This window comes from Rhinopithecus bieti, unplaced genomic scaffold, assembly GCF_001698545.2.
Source record: "Rhinopithecus bieti isolate Rb0 unplaced genomic scaffold, ASM169854v2 scaffold_51345, whole genome shotgun sequence".
Lineage (NCBI taxonomy): Eukaryota > Metazoa > Chordata > Mammalia > Primates > Cercopithecidae > Rhinopithecus > Rhinopithecus bieti.
In genome coordinates, this window is record NW_016820792.1 from 1,182,161 (window position 1) to 1,202,547 (window position 20,387).

At 40.9% G+C, this 20,387-nt stretch overlaps 1 protein-coding gene across 1 annotated transcript in view; it reads left to right on the forward strand.

The window, feature by feature from the left end:
- Nucleotides 1–494: 494 nt before the first annotated feature.
- NAA35 (N-alpha-acetyltransferase 35, NatC auxiliary subunit) overlaps nucleotides 495–20,387 on the forward strand; it is an 88,620-nt gene continuing 68,727 nt past the window's right edge. The window contains 6 exon segments of the mRNA XM_017859914.1: nucleotides 495–690; nucleotides 1,568–1,696; nucleotides 16,879–16,912; nucleotides 19,037–19,049; nucleotides 19,051–19,152; nucleotides 20,068–20,142. Of these exon segments, the coding sequence (XP_017715403.1) occupies nucleotides 1,573–1,696; nucleotides 16,879–16,912; nucleotides 19,037–19,049; nucleotides 19,051–19,152; nucleotides 20,068–20,142 (348 nt within the window). The 5' untranslated portion in view covers nucleotides 495–690; nucleotides 1,568–1,572.

Here is a 20,387-nt window from a genome sequence, read left to right on the forward strand (position 1 = left end):
TGTGCTTCTTACTTGTGCCCGTCTATTTATGCAACCCCATTTAAAAACTGATCATTTTATTAATAAATTTTTAAAAATCTGAAATATTTAAGAATCTTAAATGTCTGGCTTGACTTTGCAGATATTTTGATTCTATGTTCCCTCACGAAACTCCCAGGCGCTGTATAGGAAGCATAAATCCGTTGTCAGGCAGCAGTAGCACGTTATTGCTCTCGGAGCTTGGCTGCTCGTTGGTGCTCGCAACCACAAAGGTCTACGCAAACCTCCACGCTTTCCTCCCGCCATCGCCTCACCTTTCTAAGAAATTCCCAGAGGGCAGCGCAGACGGGCCGGGCTCTGGGGCTCCGCGCTCCGCCTCTTTCCGGGAACCGCCCACTACCCAGGGCGCCCACAGAGGGTGGAAAAAGAAGATAACTTCCGGTCTCGCGATCGTCTCTAGTCTCGCGAGAAGAGAAGGCGGCCGCCGTCGGCCGAACGGAGGCGGTGGCGAGGGAAGGGGTGTGGCTGGGGAGCGCGAAGTCCCGGGAGTAAGGGAGAGGGGGCGGGGTCGCGCGCCCCTGGCGTACGCATGCGTGCACGCCGCCGGTCGTGCTGGGCTGAGAGGGGAGGAGGCGGCGGCGGCGGAGTCGGTGTCGTTATTTCCGTGGTCCGGACAGTGCGTGGCGGCGCGGGTGACCACGGGAGAAGTAGGTAGGGACCGCCCCTGCGTAGCCATTGAAACCCTGTCGCTCTTGTGTCCAAGAGCCGCAGCCCCCAGCGCGTGTGGCGGGCCCTGGGGACCTTAGGTCACCCTGCTGTCCCGGCCCTCCCGCTGCGCGTCAGGTAGGAGCCGCGGGCTTTCCAGTGCCCGCTGTCGGCCGAGGCCCCGGCCTTGCCCGGTGTTGCCGAGGCGACGGTCCGGCGCCGGACGTGCCCGCCCTCCTGCGCGGCGACAGCTCTGTCCTTGCTTACGCGCCGAGTGGGACCGGAGCTGGGCCGGGCTGACCCGGGCGGGGCGGAAGGGAAGCGGGTGCCCGCCTCAGGTGTGCCGTGGCCCTAAGCCCGGCCGTTGGGGCCCTGCGGTGCCTGCCGGCTCCTCATTCCTCCCGGTGGGGTTCTGCCTGGGTCCGGGCCGGCCCTGGCCCGGGAAAGGTCCCAGCGAGCTCTGGCCAGGTGAGGGGCTGCCTTGATTGACTTCGGTAGTTGCCGCATGGGGTCCTGGGCTGCGAGAGGGGACCCTGAATAGTGCTTTGGTCATTTGTGGCTATTATTGAAAGTTGGAAGCTCTGGAGTTCTTTTCGGGCCAGTGGTGAGATGGTTTGTAATTTTTCTTCTTAAACGGTAGGAGGGCAAAGTATTTATGGGCCCTGGTAGGTGGTGGGCTAATAGTAAATAAGCAGCAGGATTGTTAATTGACGTGAGATTTGATTGCAGTAAGATTATTCTTTGCAGTACTGTCCTTAGACTCAGAAGAGTTCTGCTTTAAAGAGTTTAGTAAGACTTCATCCCATACTTAAACACACATTTCTGCAAATACTCTTGCCCTGAAAGCTACATCCTCTCTCTTACATCAGTATTAATTTTACAGGCATAATGGTTATGAAAGCTTCTGTAGATGATGATGATTCAGGATGGGAGCTCAGTATGCCAGAAAAAATGGAAAAAAGCAATACAAACTGGGTGGACATTACCCAAGATTTTGAAGAAGCTTGTCGAGGTGAGTCTGATTTTTGGATTAGAAGTTCAACATCTGAGAGGGGTAGAATGACTATTGTGCTTTCTAAACTTACCTCATTCGATGAAATCAACAGGTGAGTGTGGTTTGTTGAGTTTGTTAGCCATACTTACTCTGTATCCTCTAATTTTAACTTTAAAGCAAGCATATATTTGATATAGCATTAAATACAGATGTTAACAAAGTTTTTTAACATTGAATTTTTCTTTAACAGGTTAGAGCAGTAATTTCTAACTGTGGAAAACACTTTGTTAATCTAAAAGATGGTGGTATTTTTGTATGTTTGAGGTTTCAGAATGATGAAATCACATCATTCCTTGCTTAAGATCATCCAGTGGCTTCCTGTTGCAGGTAGAATAAAATCCAAACTCCTTCCCTATGGGTCTATAAAATCTGGTCCCTGTCTGCCACTCAGGTTTCATTTATGTGCCACCGCCCCTGCCAGACTTATTACATTGCAGTCACAGGTCTTTTTTATCTCTTCGTGATGCACACCAAAGTGGTTCTCCCAGGTGTTTGCATTTTCTGTTTTCTCTCTTTTAAATTGCTTTGCCCCTCGCTTTCACACAGTTCTTCTTAAGTGTTACCTCACTGGTGAGGACCTCAGAACAACCCCTCATTCTCTCCTCTGCAATTCCACCTCAGTTGAATCGCTTTTTATTTTCTTCATACAGCTTATCTTTTTCAGAAGCCATAATTTTCAATTATTTCTTGTTTATTTTCAGTCTCACTCACTGGAATATAAACTCTGTAACCCTAGTACACAGAACAGTTCCTGGCACATGGTAAATTCAATAAACAGGAATAAATGGGGAAATGAACATGCTTGTTGGTTGAGGAGGAAGAGTCTAGGGAGAGACTGAAGAGAAAGGAACAAATACTGGAGTGAGAGCTTGAACGTTAAAGAGAGGATGAGATCAAGGAGATGGTAGAGAAATTGGGGAAAAGCATAGGGATACACTGAGACAGGAAGGACTGAAGTTAGGATGAAGATAAAAGTATGTTTCTGAGTGACAGAGGAGGACCGATGAAGGAATTCACACCTGATGGCTCGTATTGTCTCAGGCAGCTTAGGTCTTTTGATGATAGTTGGGGTGTGTTTGAATAGTGCTCTGAAGAGGAGGAGTAAAGAGTTGGGGCAGCTGCAGGTGGAGAGGGAGCCAGCTATGTATAAGCAAAATGGTAAATCATGTGCCATCCTTTGTTTTGAGATCACTTTTTATAGCCTCAGTGAGACAGTGGAAAGAACATAAGACTGGGGGTTGGGTGACTGCCCATATATGTCTATCTAAGGAAGAGACAAAGCAGTGTCAAGTTACAGTGTAGTTTTTGTGCTCAGAGATCTTAGACTATTAAGTGGATTATATCTGTCATCTTGTACTGATTTTTAAGTAATCTCTATTAGGGGCTGTAATTATTAACCTAAATAGGGAAGGTTTTTGAAGGATATATGGCTTGGGTTGGGCCTTAAGGAGAGAGAGTTTTTATGAGGGGAGGTGACAGAGTTATTCTAGACTGAGATGAACTATATGAGTCAGAGTTCGGTGAGGATTTTATGTTAGGGGAACAAGAAGTAATTTTGCTTGGCCACAAAACAGTTTTCAATGCTGGAAATTATAGAGGGTCTTTAGTGCCATTGATATTTTCTGTTTGTTTTTGTTTTTTTAGTTTGAGCTAGTTTTATAGACAGTAGGAGTTTTTTAATGGATTTGAGCATAAGATTGAAAGTTTATTCCCCTTGATCAGTACAGTGGCTTGGACGGAGTAGTTTCTCAGTAAGTAATGTAGTAAGCTTTATAGTCAGATATGGGCTGGAGTCCTAACTCTGTCACTTACTAGTTCAGTTTCCTTGGAGTTTAATTAATCTGAATCTTAGTTTTCTACTCTGGAAAACAGAACTTCTTCTTTAGAGAATTTTGGGGATTAAATGAGACAGTGGATATAAAGTACTGGATCTGTAGTAGCATTCAATGATGGTAACTGTTGTTACTCAAAGTATTTAATTTAGAGTTGAAAGCATATAAAGAAGTTTACTAGCATAATTTATGATGGATTAGGATGAAAAGAATCTGTAACCTTAGACAAGGTTTTGCACTCAGCCCAGATTAGGGCGTTGAGGCCTTGGACTAGGCCTTGACAGAATGGAGAAGGGTAACATGAGAATGAATAAGTTCATGTTGCTAGAGAGGTGAAAGAAACATGAGAGATGATGTGTTCCTTAAAACTTTTGGTGACTGCAGAGGAGAGTGAGCATGTACACTGCTTCTCAACCTCTCCTTCTCAGATCTTATGGGTAGAGTTCAAAGTATCTTAATTCGTAGATACAAGATATCTTTATAATAATCCTGTTTTATCTTAGAAATTCATGGAAAAGTTTGCATTTTACAACATGTTTGTTGTTTGAGGTGAACACTTACATTTCATTTATGTTAACGGTCTTTTGCTTCCTACATCATCACATTAATTTGCTATTAGGCAGCTGTGCAAATTTTTATCCTGTGTCTTTGAATCCTGTGGGACATGATGTTCACCAGGGTTGTTGCATACCACAGTTTGAAAATCACAGGTCTGCAGAATTTAGTCTCAATGAAATATAACTATAGAGGTCCTCTTAATTTTAGTCTTGCAGCTTGCTTTCGTATATACATCTCTACTTGTTTTTAATTGTAAGAAAAATTGAACCCAAGAAAGCAGTTTAGAATACTGGTGGGAGAGATGTTTTGGCTTGCCTTTTAGTTATATCATAAATTAGCCTTATTTCTTTGTGAAGGAACCTTGAGTGGGAGATAAAGTTTAATCCATGCTTCACTGTGGATAGAGAGGGGGTGGCATGCCATTTTGTGGACAACATCATGCCATCCTATTAACTCTTCCATAATTAGCTCTTGCACTGTGTTGAGTGGCACAAATGTGAGGTATCCTTCTTGGAACTAAAAAAAATTGATGTAGAATTAATCTTCATATATAGATTTAGAACTAAAGACTGTTGGCAGTTCTTGAGCCTGTGGTATTTATTTTCCCTTCTTGGAATAATCAGATTCGTAGTCTTGATTATGGTTTAGGCTTCTGTTCTAGTGACTTTCTAAAAACTAAATTTAAAACAGATATGATTACATTCTTTCTTTTAACTTGCAGTGATCTCTCCCCTTTGGTGACAGTGTAATGGCATTTGGCTTGACTCTGGTGATTTTTTTAGTACCACAAAATAGTCTGCATACTGATGACGAAGTTGTTTTTAATGCACATTTGTACTTATTCTTTTAGTGGCTCTTTAAAGTCCTGAATCAAAGACAAACTTTTAACTTTTATGATTTATTTTATTTCCTACTAGGCAGGTGGCACACGTTCCCTATAACTACTCTTGAGGCTCTTATTTTTTTCTTTTCTAAATTATTTGTAATTTAGTCATGACTGTTGTTTTGCCTGATAGGAAATATGTGCTTATTTTAAGTAACACTTCTAGGCTTTTTAAAAAAAAAAAATTATAAATTAAAATTTTTTTTCTTTTTAGAGTTAGGGTTTTGCTCTGTCACCCAGGCTGAAGTGCATAGAATGCCATGATCATTCCTCACTATAGCCTTGACTATAGGCTGGGTTCAAGCAATCCTATCATCTCAGCCTTCTGAGTAGCTGAGACTACAGGCATGTTCTATGCCTGGCTTATTTTGTTTTTTTGTAGAGACATTATGTTACGTAGGCTGGTCCCAAACTCCTGGCCTTAAGGGATCCTCTCGCCGCAGCTTCCCAAAGTGTGGGCATTATAAGTGTGAATCACTGTGCCCAGCTTCTAGGCTTTCCTTCTCTAGGAAACCTTGCCTAATTTAAACTATCTCATTTTTCTACCTATTCCATTTGGGTTTTCATATTTAGATGCTTTCTCAATTATAAACCCACAACTTGGGAATTTCACTTACACATAAATGATCATATGACATAAACTCCTCTTGCTGCTGCCCACCAGATTCCCTTCTCCCACACTATGGATAGCAACATTCTCTCCTAGGATGATGGCGCCAGTGGTATCTGGAGTCCAGAAGTAATCCAAAATCTGCTGTGCTGACTTCCATTCTTTTTATGTTTTAATCTAGGAGGATATGGGCCCAATCTCTCCTTCCATTTTCTCTCTTTGACGGCTTAGTTTAAGCTTGTCCAACCGACTGCTCAAGGGCTGCATGTGGCCCAGGATGACTTTGAATGTGGCCCAACACAAATTTGTAAACTTTCTTAAAACGTTACGAGATTTTTTTTGCAATTTTTTTTTTTTTTTTTTTTAAAGCTCATCACCTGTCGTTAGTGTATTTTATGTGTGGCCTAAGACAATTATTCTTTCAGTGTGGCCCACGGAAGCCACAAGATTGGCATTCCTGGCTTTGTTCATTCCTCTGTAGTCAGTTTTTATTACCAGCACCATTGGTTAAGGCCTTCCGTATCCATTCATCTTCTGCAGTTCTTGTTTAGTACTTTAGGAAAATTCCTTTTACACTTTCTCTTGCCTCTTGTAAAACCTGGGATGCTTAAGCTTCTTGTTGCTCTTCCTTTCTTTTTTGTCTTCTCTCACCAAGAACATTTGTAGGTGCTCAATACATATATTTGTTTGAAGAATAAATGAATATTGTAAGGCCTTGTTTCTTCATACTGGAGAATATTTGGGTCTGGGACTAGAGAAGTTTGAGAACCACTGCAGTGCATAAAATGCTGTCATTTTGGGGAATTGCCTGTAACCAGCATGATCATGAACCACAAGCATGGACACTGAGATTATGTTGATACTTGATTATAATGTTATTATCTAGGTGATCTGGAATATTCTGTGATTTTTTTTTTAAGATTATCATTGAACTGATTACATCGCTTTTAAACATTTTGGAAAAAAATACAAATTCTTTGTGAAACTTTCAGTGACATCTTTTTTGCCCCCCACACTCCCATACATGTGGGGTGAGAGTCATTGTTCTAGGAATTTACTGTTTGTTAGCACTTGATTCTAAGAGGAAAAGGATGGATGGGTGGAAATTGTCCTGGCAAAAGATCTAGGCAACCTGTAAAATTGTTTTCCTTGTTCTGTGCCATCCAGAATGTTATCAGAGGTGGGGCATGGGCAAGATGGCCAGCACTGGCATTTTTGGAACACTTTAGATTAGTGGTTCTCAACTGGGGGTGATTTTTCATCTCAGGGGACTTTAATGTCTTGAGACATTTTTGATTGTCACGGTGTATATGAGGTGGTGCTACTGGCATCTAACAAGTACATGCCAGGTATACTGTTCATTCAATTCAACACACAGGGCAGCCCCCACAAACAAATAATTACCCTCCTCAAAATATCAATAATGCTGCAAGTTCACTGCATTTAGATATCAAGTTCACTGCATTTAGATTACTTTCAAGAAGGTTCAGCTGTCACTTAACTTCTCAAACCCTGAATTCTTCAGGAAAGGAACATATGGATACTGGACTTAACATCCTTAGCAACTAGCATTGACATAGAGCAGGCAGTGTGAGTGGGCCCTTTGATGCAGTTTGAGGGCTCTTACCAGATTTTCCCTTCATCACCCGTAGTGTATCTTGCTTCATCTTAGGAGCTTTAGTTAATAAAAAAGCAGTCCCTAGAAGATACCATGTTCCACCTTTTAGCTGATTCTTTCGATATTTATCTTGCTGGTTTTGGGTAGCATGCTTTTATACTACTTTTTGATTCCCTTGATTCCCAGTTTCGCCTGTATCTATGGACTTAACCCCCTATAGTTATAGGTAGCTACACTGTGGATATGCAAATATTATTCATAGCTGAGCCAAGCAGTAAAACTATTACTACTTTTTCTTTCCTGCATACTACTTCTGTTTTACACAAAAATTTTACCCAAAAATTGGTGTACTTATCATTAATTCTACTTCAGACTCTTTACCAGTTGTCTAAATCTCCATAAGACATACAGACTCATTGGATAGCCTATTGATGTCATCTCCTTACAGAACTTTCTTCTTGATCCTCTTAACTGCAATCTAGGCTTATTGCCTTTTGTACCTAGTATGTAACTTCATTCTGAGATCTTCCTTTCTTCATCAGTCTGGGGTGTCTTTTCTTTCTTGTTTTAACTGGACATCATTATTATCTTCTTGAGTAAAGTGCATGGGAGATAAAATGTTTTGAGGCTCTTAATATCTGAAAATGTCTTTATTTTGTCCTCCCACTTGACTGATATTATGTCTGGGTGCCTTTGAGAATTTTGAAGGCATTGTCCATTGATCTTTTGCTATTAAGAAATCTGATGACATTATGATACACGTGAAGGTTATATGTTGATACCTTTTTTTTTTTTTTTTTTTTTTTTTTGAGATGGAGTTTCGCGCTTGCTGCCCGGGCTGGAGTGCAATGGCACGATCTCAGCTCACTGCAACCTCCATCTCCCGGGTTCAGGCGATTCTCCTGCCTCAGCCTCCCGAGTAGCTGGAATTACAGGCGCCTGCCACATGCTCAGCTAATTTTTGTATTTTTAGTAGAGACAGGATTTCGCCCTGTTGGCCAGCCAGCTCTTGAACTCATGACGTCAGGTGATCCACCCACCTCAACCTCCCAAAGTGCTGGGATTACAGGTGGTAGCCACCATGCCTGGCCTTGATACCTTTTTCATACATAAGTTTTTAGGATCTTCTGTTTGTCATCCTTGTCCAGAACTTTCACAGTGGTCTGGAGCCTTTTCACTTGAATGCTTCAGTTCTAGGAAGCATCCTTGAATTATTCTATTTGTTTTTCCTATACTCTCCTTATGGAATGTCTTTTATTTGGATATTGAATCTCCTAAACTTGTTCCGTCTATTTTTTTCTTATCCTTTCTTCCCTATTTTTTTTTTTTTTTTTTTTTTTTTTTGAGATAAAGTTTCACTCTTGTTGCCCAGGCTGGAGTGCAATGGCATAATCTCTGCTCACTGTAACCTCCACCTCCCGGGTTCAAGCAATTCTCCTGCCTTGGCCTCCTGAGTAGCTGGGACTAAAGGCGCCCACCACCATGCCTGGCTGATTTTTGTATTTTTGGTAGAGACGGGGTTTCAGTGTTGGCTAGGCTGGTCTCAAACTCTTGACCTTGTGATCCACCCACCTCAGTCTCCCAAAGTGCTGGAATTACAGGTGTGAGCCACTGTGCCCGACCCCTTTTTTCCCTATTTTTTAATGTCTTTTTCCTCAACTTCATCTTCTAGATCTTTCATTGCACTTTTCTTTTCTCCTGCGATGTTTTTAATTTTGAATCATTACATCTATGGCTTGAGTCCAGTTTTCCTCATATCAGATTTTTCCCTTTGCTCTGAGTGGGGTAAGCTGTATACTATTGAGCCTTCTTAAGGCTTTAACTTAAAAGTAGAAGTAACTTTAAAAAAAAAAAAACAGTTTATCATGTTACCCTCACTTTAGTAGTTTGGTGTCATCTAGAATTGCTAGGATCCCCAAGACTGTTTTGCAGGATATGCAGAGTTGAAACAGTTTGGTGGTAATACTAAAAGGTACTTGCCTTTTGACTGTTACTCTCTTATTAGTGTACGGTGGAGTTTTTCAGAGGCTAAATGATGTGTGATGATGTCATTGCTCTGATGGCTAATGATAATTTGAAACATTATCCTTCTCATTAAATTTTTTGAGGAATGCTGCTTGGTTGGATAAGCCCAGTTTACTCAATTCTATAGTGCTATACAAGATCATGATTCTGTGTTCAGTCATTGATCATGCAGGGGGATGCTTGTACTGTGCTTCATGAGTAAATTCTTAAGTTTACTGTCTATAAAGTTTAATAGTGAGAGATACGATTACTGAAGTTCTTTTTAGAGATGGAGTTTTGCTCAGGCTGGAGAGCAGTGGTGCTATCTCAGCTCACTGTAACCTCTGCCTCCTGGGTCCAGGCAATTCTCATGCCTCAGCCTCCCAAGTAGTTGGGATTACAAGCATGTGCCACTGTACCCGGCTCATTTTGTATTTTTAGTTGAGACAGGGTTTCGCCATTTTGGCCAGGCTGTTCTCGAACTCCTGACCTCAGGTGATCCACCCGCCTTGGCCTCCCTAAGTGCTGGAATTACAGGTGTAAGCCACTGCACCCCTCATTGCTGAAGTTCTGAGGAATCTTACAAGTCATCTGGTCTAACCTTTCATTTTACAGATGAGGAAACCAAGGCGAAGAGTGATTGACTTGCTTCTAGATCTGTGGGGTGTTTTTAAGTTTGATGAAGCTATTTGGTACCCACATTTACCCTAAATACATGATAGATTATTATAGCAGTTTCCAAACTTTTCAGTCTTAGGACCCCATTATAGTTTTAAAAATTACAGTCTATGTGTGTATTTTATATATATAGATGATTATTAGAATTTAAAACTGAGGCATTTAAAAAATATCCATTTAAAAACGATGATGGGCTGGGCATGGTGGCTCACGCCTGTAATCCTAGCACTTTGGGAGGCCGAGGCGGGTGGATTACTGGAGGTCAGCTTCAAGACCAGTCTGGCCAACACAGTGAAACCCCACCTCTACTGAAATACAAAAATATTAGCTGGGTGTGGCAGTGTGCACCTATAGTACCAGCTACTCGGGAGGCTGATGCAGGAAAATTGCTTGAACACGGGAGATGGAGGTTGCAGTGAACTGAGATCACGCCACTGCACTCCAGCTGGGGCAACAGAGTGAGATGCCATCTCAAAACAAAAAAACAAAAAAACAACCCATTGCATGTTAACATAAATAATAATATTTTTTTATTGAGAAATAATTGTATTTTCCAAAACAAAAAATAATATGGAAAAGTAGAGTTTGACGTTTTTGCAAATCACTTTAATGTCTGGCATAACAGAGGGCAGCTGAATTCTCGTATTTGCTTCTATAATTCAGTCTGTTGCCACATGTTGTTTTGGTTGAAGTATCTTACATAAATCTGGCCTCACCAAATATGTAGTTGAAAAATGGAGGAATCTTCAGATAATTTTGGATATTCCTCTTTGATACTCCAGAAACTTGACAGGTGGTCATTTCTTAAAGGTTGGTTGTAGTCTGGAATCTGAAACCCTATCAATGGACTCTTTGTGCTCTGTTACATTAAAATTCATTGCTCTTTCTTGAACTTTGAGTGGCTTTTTAATCCATGCCTGATTTTGTAACGTGCATTGCCATTTGGAAAATATTGTTTCAGTAAGTTATGCAGATCTTCCAGATTTTTTGTTTTTGAGGCATAGTCTTGCTCTGTCACCCAGTCTGGAGTCCAGTGGCGCAATCTCTGCTGAATGTCACCTCTGCCTCCGGGTTCAAGGGATTCTCCTATCTCAGCCTCCTGAATAGAGTAGCTGGGATTACAGGTGTTCACCACCACGCCTGGCTAATTTTTGTATTTTTACTAGAGACGGGGTTTCACCATGTTGGCCAGGCTGGTCTGGAACTCCTGACCTCTAGTGATTCGCCTGCCTCGGCCTCCCCAGGTGCTGGGATTGCAGGCGTGAGCCACCGCGCCTGGCTAGATCTTCCAATTGTTAACATGTTTCATTATACAATATTAATAAGCACATTTGTTGTTATCGCTACCAATACAGAAAGCTCTTCTAAGTTTTGGGAAATTGTTAGACTTGCAGTGGCAGATACATATTTTCCAAAATTTTAGTTTTTGCTTGAAAGCTCAAATTTTATTATTGGCAACAGATATCGTCAGTTTTTCTTGACGTGACAGACTCATTTTTTTAAAAAAAAATGCTACATTCTCAAGTCTGAATAACATAGTCTGTTGATTGTTTTTGTTTTTTCAGGTAAAAGTAGTGTTCTGTAATAATTGTGCAAGTGTTTTGTTTTGTTTTGTTTTTTGATATGGAGTTTTGCTCTTTATGCCCAGACTGGAGTGCAATGGCGCGATCTCAGCTCACCGCAACTTCCACCTCCTGGGTTCAAACAATTCTGCTGCCTCAGCCTCCTGAGAGTAGCTGGGATTACAGGCGCATGCCACCATGCCAAGCTAATTTTGTGTTTTTGGTTGAGACAGAGTTTCACCATGTTGGCCAGGCTGGTCTTGAACTCCTGACCTCCAGTAATCCACCTGCCTCGGCCTCCCAAAGTGCTGGGATTATAGGGGTGAGCTACTGCGCCTCGCTGTGCAAATGTTTTTCCCCAAGACAACTGTCTTTCTTTGATGTGCAGCAGAAGTGTTTGTCTGCTTCCCATTTTTTCAAGTAGAATATTTAACAACTTATACAAGGTTGAAACTGAGTAAGATTAATCAGGGCTGGTGCTAGGGTGAAGTGAGTGAGGTACCTTACGGTGCAAAATTTAAGAAAGCAAGAACTAAAAGTGAATACATTTTGCTCTGTAGGTACCTCAGTTACTGCACCCTGGCCCTGAGAGTAATAATGTTTACTGCTTTATCAAGGTTGTTCTTTTATTTTCCCCAGCTTTTTTATTGTGTTAAAATAAACTTAACATAATATTTACAATCTTAGGCCAGGCATGATGGCTCATGCCCGTGATCCCAGCACTTTGGGAGGCCAAGGCGGCAGATCACTAGAGCTCAGAAGTTTGAGACCAACCCGAGCAACATGACGAAACCCCATCTCTGTAAGAAAATACAAAAAATTAATCGGTCATGGTGGTTTGCACCTGTAGTCCCAGTTACCCAGGAGGCTGAGGTGGGAGGATCACCTGAGCCTGGGAGGTCAAGGCTGCAATGAGCTGTGGTAGCACCACTGCTCTCCAGCCTGGGCAACAGAGTGAGACCTGTCTCGAGAAATTTTTTTTTAACCAGCTTAACCGTTTTTAAACGTACAGTTCACTGGTATTTAATACATTTGTAATGTCTTGCTAACATCACCACCATTCATATCCAGGACTCTTATCTTGTGAAGCTAAAATTCTCTATCCATTAAACAAATGGTAACTCTTCATCATTCCTCTCCCCATTCTCTGGCAACCAGCAGTCTACACTATGACTTTTGTTTCTTTTTTTGAGACAGAATTTCACCCTGTTGCCCAGGGTGGAGTGCAATGGCGCAATCTCAGCTCACTGCAACCTCTGCTTCCTGGTTCGAGTGATTCTTCCACCTCAGCCTCCCAAGTAACTGGGACTACAGGCACCCACCACCATGCCTGACTAATTTTTGTATTTTTTTTGGTAGAGATGGGGTTTCAGTACGTTGGGCAGGCTGGTCTCAAACTCCTGACCTCAGGTGATCTGCCTCCCTTGGCCTTCCAAAATGTTGGGATTACAGGCATGAGCTAGCACGCCTGGCCCTACAGTATTATTTTTGACTACTTTAAGTATTTCATTTAAGTGAACTCATACAGTATTTGTCTTTTTGTGCCTGGCTTTTTTCACTTAGCATAATGTCCTCGAGGTTAGTCTGTGTTGTAGCATGTCAGAAGTTCCTTCCTTTTTAAGACTGAGTAATATTCCATTGTATGTGTATGCCATGGCTTATCATTTATCTGTCAGTGGGCCCTTGGTTGCTTCCTGTGTTTCAGTGCTTGTGAATAAAGCTACTGTGAGCGGGAGCATACAAGGACCTCTTTGAGACTCTGTTTTCAGTCTTTCTGGGTATATGCTCAGAATTTGAACTGGCTGGATCATATGGTAATTCTGTATAATTTTTTTTCTTTCTTTTTTTTTTTTTTCAGAGACAGGGTCTTGCTCTGTCACCCAGGCTGGAGTTCAGTGGTTCTGTTGTGGCTTTCTATTACCTCAAACTACAGGGTTCAAGCAATCCTCCCACCTCAGCCTACCCAGTAGCTAGGACTACAGGTGTGCACCACCATGCCTGGCTAATTTTAGAAGATATTTTGTAGATATAGGGTCTCACTGTGTTGATCAGGCTGGTCTTGAACTCGCGGGCTTAGGCAGTCCTCCTGCCTTGGCCTCCCACAGTGCTGGGATTACAGGTGTGAGCCACTGCATCTGTCCTGTTTTTAATTTTTTAAGGAACTGCTATACTGTTTTCCACAGTGTCTCAACCATTTTACAAACCTGCCAGCAGTGCACAAGGGTTTCAGTTTCTACACATCCTTATAACACTTATTTTCTGCAGGGTTTTTTTTTTTTTGTAGTAGCCATCCTAATGTGTGTAAGGTGGTGTCATTGTAATTTTAATTTGCACTTTCCTAATGAATAGTGATCATCAAGGGCATTCTTAGATTGAAGAAAATTTTTGCCTTTTTTTAGCCATAAGTGCATGGAAGTGCAGAGTACATGATTAGTTTAGCTTGGGGCCACTGTCTTGATTTGTGCTGAAGCTGCAGCAGTTTTGCCCTCCGTGTCTTTTTGCCTTCCTGTCATTGTTTTTGCATCATTAATACAGGTGTCAACACAATAAAAAAAGACAATGAATGTTTTGGGATGATTATCAGAGTAATTTTAACATTGCAGGCTCCTGGGTTCCCAGATCACTCTTTGAGAATTGCTGGATTACTAGTATGTGTTCTATGTTTTGTTGTTTTGTTTTGTTTTGTTTTGTTTGAGATGGAGTCTTCCTCTTGTCACCCACGTTGGAGTGCAGTGGCACAATCTCGGCTCACTGCAACCTCCGCCTCCTGGGTTTAAGTGATTCTCCTGTCTCAGCCTCCCAAGTAGCTGGGATTACAGGCACCCACCACCACACCTGGCTATTTTTGTATTTTTAGTAGAGATGGGGTTTCACCATGTTGGCCATGCTGGTCTCAAACTCCTGACTTCAGGTAATCCACCAGCCTCAGCCTTATTGTTGTTTTTTTTTTTTTTTTTTGAGACGGAGTCTCACTCTGTCACCCAGGCTGGAGTGCAGTGGCCGGATCTCAGCTCACTGCAAGCTCTGCCTCCCGGGTTCACGCCATTCTCCTGCCTCAGCCTCCTGAGTAGCTGGGACTACAGGCGCCCGCCACCTCGCCCGGCTAGTTTTTTGTATTTTTTAGTAGAGACGGGGTTTCACAGTGTTAGCCAGGATGGTCTCGATCTCCTGACCTCGTGATCCACCCGTCTCGGCCTCCCAAAGTGCTGGGATTATTGTTGTATTTTTATACATGATTCTAATGTTTCAGTATCTGGAACTGTTAAAAATTAATGTTATTTAACTTACGGTTGGCTAAGGAAGATTGGCTACAGTTCAGAAAACTGCTTACACCTTCCACAGGATTTAGCCATAAATTTTTTTTTCCCCATATGGAGTCTCGCTCTGTTGCGCAGGGTGGAGTGCAGTAGTAGTGCGATCTCGGCTCACTGCAACTCTGCCTCCCGGGTTCACGCCATTCTTCTGCCTCAGCCTCCTGAGTAGCTGGGACTAGAGGCGCCCGCCACCATGCCGGGCTAGTTTTTTTGTATTTTTAGTAGAGACAGGGTTTCACCATGTTAGTCAGGATGATCTCGATCTCCTGACTTCATGAGCCACCCACCTTGGCCTCCCAAAGTGCTGCGATTACAGGTGTGAGCCACTGTGCCTGGCCGCCATCAATATTTAATTTACTTAACATGCTATTAGCAGTGATTTCTGACTTACTTGCGTATTAAAATAATCTGGAGTGCTCTAAAACCACTGTATAGTTCCCAGCTCTAGATTTCATTGGTTTGGGCTGCTGCTTGGACTTTGGGATTTCAAAAGTTTCTCAATTGACTCTAATATGCAGCCGAGGTTGAGGACCACTGCTTTATAGTGATTGAACACTGTTTTGATTACCTATTTACTCAAGTGTTTTCTATATAATTTAAATACAATAGGATTTAAAAAAATGGTTTTGACATTGTTACTGGAACAGAAGAAATTAGATTATGGTAACATGGTTTAAAAACTTGAGAAGTAACAGTCAGTTCTATGTAAAAGTTTACTTGGGGAAATATACTAGTGATTTTTAAAAATGGGGTTGATAATTCTGATTGGAATATTATGGCCTGCGATGGGTCACTTATTCTCAAAAGTATTATTTTTTTTTTCTTAAACCACTTGATTTATAGTATTTTTTGTATTTACATAAGTACTTACTGTACAGAATTATTGGGGGAACCTGCCCCTAATAATTTGATGTGAGTCCTTTTCTATTTTCCCTAAGTGTTTGCCAGTCTGAGAAATAAAGGGAAAGAGTACAAAAGAGAGAAATTTTAAAGCTGGGTGTCCGGGGGAGACATCACATGTCGGCAGGTTCTGTGGTGCCCCCCAGGCCGCAAAACCAGCAAGTTTTTATTAGTGATTTGCAAAAGGGGAGAGAGTGTACAAATAGGGTGTGGGTCACAGAAATCACATGTTTCACAAGGCAATAAAATATCACAAGGCAAATATGGAGGCAGGGCGAGATCACAGGACCGGGGCGAAATTAAAATTGCTAATGAAGTTTTGGCAGGCATTGTCGTTGATAACATCTTATCAGGAGACAGCATTTGAGAGCAGACAACCGGTCTGATCAAAATTTATTAGGTGGGAATTTCCTCGTCCTAATCAGCCTGGGAGCACTATGGGAGACTGGGACTTACTTCATCCCTTATCTACAACTGTAAAAGACAGATGTCCCTAGAGCCGCCATTTTAGAGACCACCCCCTAGGCACACATTCTCTTTCTCAGGGCTGTTCCTTGCTGAGAAAAAGAATTCAGCGATATTTCTCCTGTTTGCTTTTGAAAGAAGAGAAATATGGCTCTGTTCCGCCCGGCTCGCAGGCAGCCAGACCTAATGGTTATCTCCCTTGTTCCCTCAGCATCGCTGTTATCCTGTTCTTTTTTCAGGGTGCCCAGATTTCATATTGTTTAAACAATTGTGCAGTTAACACAATCATCACAGAGTCCTGAGGCGACGTTCATCCTCAGCTTACGAAGATGACAGGATTAAGAGACTAAAGTAAAGACAGGCATAGGAAATCACAAGAGTATTGTTGGGGAAGTGGTAAATGTCCATGAAATCTTCACAGTTTATGTTCAGAGATTGCAGTAAAGACAGGCATAAGAAATTATAAAAGTATTAATTTGGGGAACTTAATGAATGTGCATGAAATCTTGACAATTTATGTTCTTCTGCCATGGCTTCAGCTGGTCCCTCCGTTCAGGGTCCCTGACTTCCCGCAACATAGAATGCATTATATTAGTAATGGAGTAGAAGTAAGTATTTCTTAGAAAATGAATTTTAAAGTAATACAAGCACATTTTTTCAGGTGCTAATGTCTTTTTTTCTTAGAATTAAAAGGATTTTTCTTTCTTTTTTTTTAGAATTAAAGTTGGGAGAACTACTTCATGATAAGCTGTAAGTATTCTTTGAAAATAGTGTAGTGTAATATTTCAGTCTTTTTTTTTCTCATGTGGAGTGATATTCCCTGAAGTTTGAGTAAATTTGCATTTCAAAATTGTGAAAACAAAACTAATTATAAATATATTTTTAACTTTGATGAGCTGTTTTGGGGCAGCTGACCCTAGTTGTGATGTGAAACGGTTATACCTGGGGAAACTAACTTATGGTCCTTTCCTGGAGAGCAGATGTAATGAACGTGGAATTTCTTGAAGAAAAGGTGTCAATTGTATGTCATATGTGATAGGTTGGTTGATAACCAGAAATTGGGTGACTAAGTGCCTAGATAAAAGTAAATGAGAATCCCTGTGTCTTAGTCAGTTTAGTGTTGCTATAGCTGAATACCTGAAACTGGGGAGTTTATAAAGAGGTTTATTTAACACAGTCCCTGTGTCTTAGTCAGTTTAGTGTTGCTGTAGCTGAATCCCTGAGACTGGGGAGTTTATAAAGAGGTTTATTTGATGACTGGAAGGTTCAAGATTGGGCAACTGCATCTAGTGAGAGCTTTAGACTGCTTCAACTCATGTTGGAAAGCAGAAGGGGAGCAGCGGGGAATGGCGTGTGGTGCGAGGAGATCACATGGCAGGGGATGATGCAAGAAAGAGAAACTGAGGAAGTCAGAGTCTTTAAAACAACCCACCCTCTTGGATGGTATTGTTGACCCTTGAATAACTTGGGGATTGGGGTGCCAACCCACCCCATTACAGTAAAAATTCCACATAAAACCTTTGACTCCCCCAAAATCTTAACTACTGGTAGCCTGTCATTGACTGGAAGTCTTACTGATAAACAGTTGATTAACACATATTTTGTGTGTCATATGTGCCATATACTGTATTCTTACAATAAACTAGGGAAAAGAAAATGTTATGAAGAAAATTATAAGGAAGAGAAAATATACTTACTGTTCGTTAAGTTGATCATCATAAAGGTTTTCATGTTTGTCATATTCATGTTGAGTAGACTGAGGAAGGAAGAGGAGGTTAGTCTTGCAGTCTCTGGTGGCGCAGGTGCAAGAAAACCTTTGTCTAAGTGGACTCATGCAGTCCAAACACATGTTGTAAAAGGGTCAACTGTAATTCATTCCTGGGAGAGCAAGAACTCACCTCCCTGGGAGGGCTTTAATCTATTCATGGGGATTCTCCCACATGCCCCAGACACTTCCCACTAGGCCTCAACACTGCCACATTGGGGATCAAGTTTTAACATGAATTTTGGTGGAGGCAAACCACATTCAAACCATAGCACCTTGGAAAAACAAAATAAGTGGAAACACTTGTTCATGTTTATATGCCTATATGTAGCCCCAGTTCCTATATACTGCCATGACCAGGCTCAATTTTCAAGGTTAGGAATACGAAACTTTTAATTAGTAAGTAGACAAGATTGGACATTGTGGTTGTGGGGAAGGGGAAGTAGAATCTGAAATTCAGTTCTTCTCAGATTTGAGCGTGCGACAGAATCATCTGGAGGGCTTACTAAAGCATAGATTGCTGGGCCCCGCCCCGAGAATTCTTTATTAGGTCTAGTGTGAGACCACAGAAATCTTAAATATTTCTTTTTTTGTTGTTGTTTTGTTTTGTTTTGTTTTGAGATGGAGTTTTGCTCTTGTTGCCCAGGCTGGAGTGCAGCGGTCGTCTCACCCCCCGCAACCTCTGCCTCGGATTCAGCGGATTTCCTGCCTCAGCCTTCCAAGTAGCTTCGATTACAGGCATGCGCCACCATGCAGTGATTTGTATTTTTTTTAGTGGAGACAGGGTTTCTCGATGTTGTAGGCATGGTTTGACTCCTGACCTCAGGTGACCACCCGCCTCCGGCCTCCCAAGTGTTGGGAATTACAGCGTGGCCACCGACGCCCTGGCAGATCTTTTTTTTTTCCTCAACAGTGCATGTAAAATCATATTGAGTGCAGTCATGAATAAATTTTTGTATCAATCAACAGTTATTGAAGTTAAAGTGTTTAGCAGTTGAGAAACTGAATACATAATACTTTAGTTATTAAAGTATAATTTATACGGTATGTGAAATATGATAAGCTTAACTGGGGCTCAAAACAATCTTGCTCACTTTTTTTATTTGCAGATTTGGTCTTTTTGGAAGCCATGTCTGCTATTGAAATGATGGATCCCAAGAGGGATGTGGCGATGAATTGAAACCAATTAACGAAAAGTTCTCCTCTGTTGACAAGCGTATCAACGGTAGTCACATTGTACTTTTTTGTGTTTTCTTTAATTCTTTGTCTACTGTGCTATGTTATAACCGATGTTTACTTTAAATACTATGACATGAACGGATTGCGTATTAACTTAGCGTCTATTTCCTTCAAAGCGAGTCAAGGCTATATACCAGAATTAGTTACAACTGCTTTATATGTTAAAATCTGAAAAAGTAAAGCTCTCATTAAGATCTTGGCTGTTAAATTTGTGCAGTTTGTGTACTTTTAAAATTCAAACTTTTGGAAAGCATTTTCGCACTATATATTCCAATAGGGAAAATTGCTTGGGGTTAAATTTTGTGTATTAATATCGTTATACATAAAAGTAATTTACTACAAGTAAAGAATCTTGTACCAGGCGTGAATTTAAAGTGCTTTAGAAATTCTTTATACTTGCAAGAGTAGATTTATTTACATATCTTTACAAAGCAAGGTTTGCTGAGCAGATTGAATATTGTAAACAAATTTGCGAAGTAATATAGGTTAACTAGCTTAAGACGAAGTGTTTATAAAAAATCTTTAGTTTTCTTTCTAAGTAGTTTTGGGCCATTAAAATGATTTATATTAATACTTAAAGCTGGTTTGAACTGCTTTTAAAATACTTGTTGATTTGGCTTTTCATTTTATATAAAGGCCTTTATTGTTTAGATTTTTCTTATTGAAGACCTAAGATATATTGTTTTACAATTATTGTCAATTAAAATAAAATTTATAAGACGATATAGTTTTTAAGAATACAGAGTTAATTTGGTGTGATAGTTTTATCAGATGATAGATAGCATTTTCTTAGAATTGCTGTTTTTAAATATTGAATGTTAGAAATCCAGAATGCTACTATACATAGTAACCATGTTTAAAAAAATTTCTGCTTATATGTCACATTCTTCCTCCTTTTTAGGATGGCACTATTAAAATTAAAGATCTCACCTTGCCTGAACTGATAGGGATTATGGATACATGTTTTTGCTGTTTGGTAAGAATGGAATTAAGACTATTGGTTAATTTAAAAACTGATTTACCTGAATCTTGTGATTTAAAAGCCTATACACTGATATTGAGTATGAAATAAATGTAATACTTGGCCTAGTAAAGCTGTGCATAAGATTGGCAGTCCTGGTAATAGCATTTCATCTGGTCATCTACTTGATTTTATATTCTAATTTTCTGGGAGAAGGGATATTTTCTTTTCAGTGAAGATAATATTGTAGCCATTGTTCA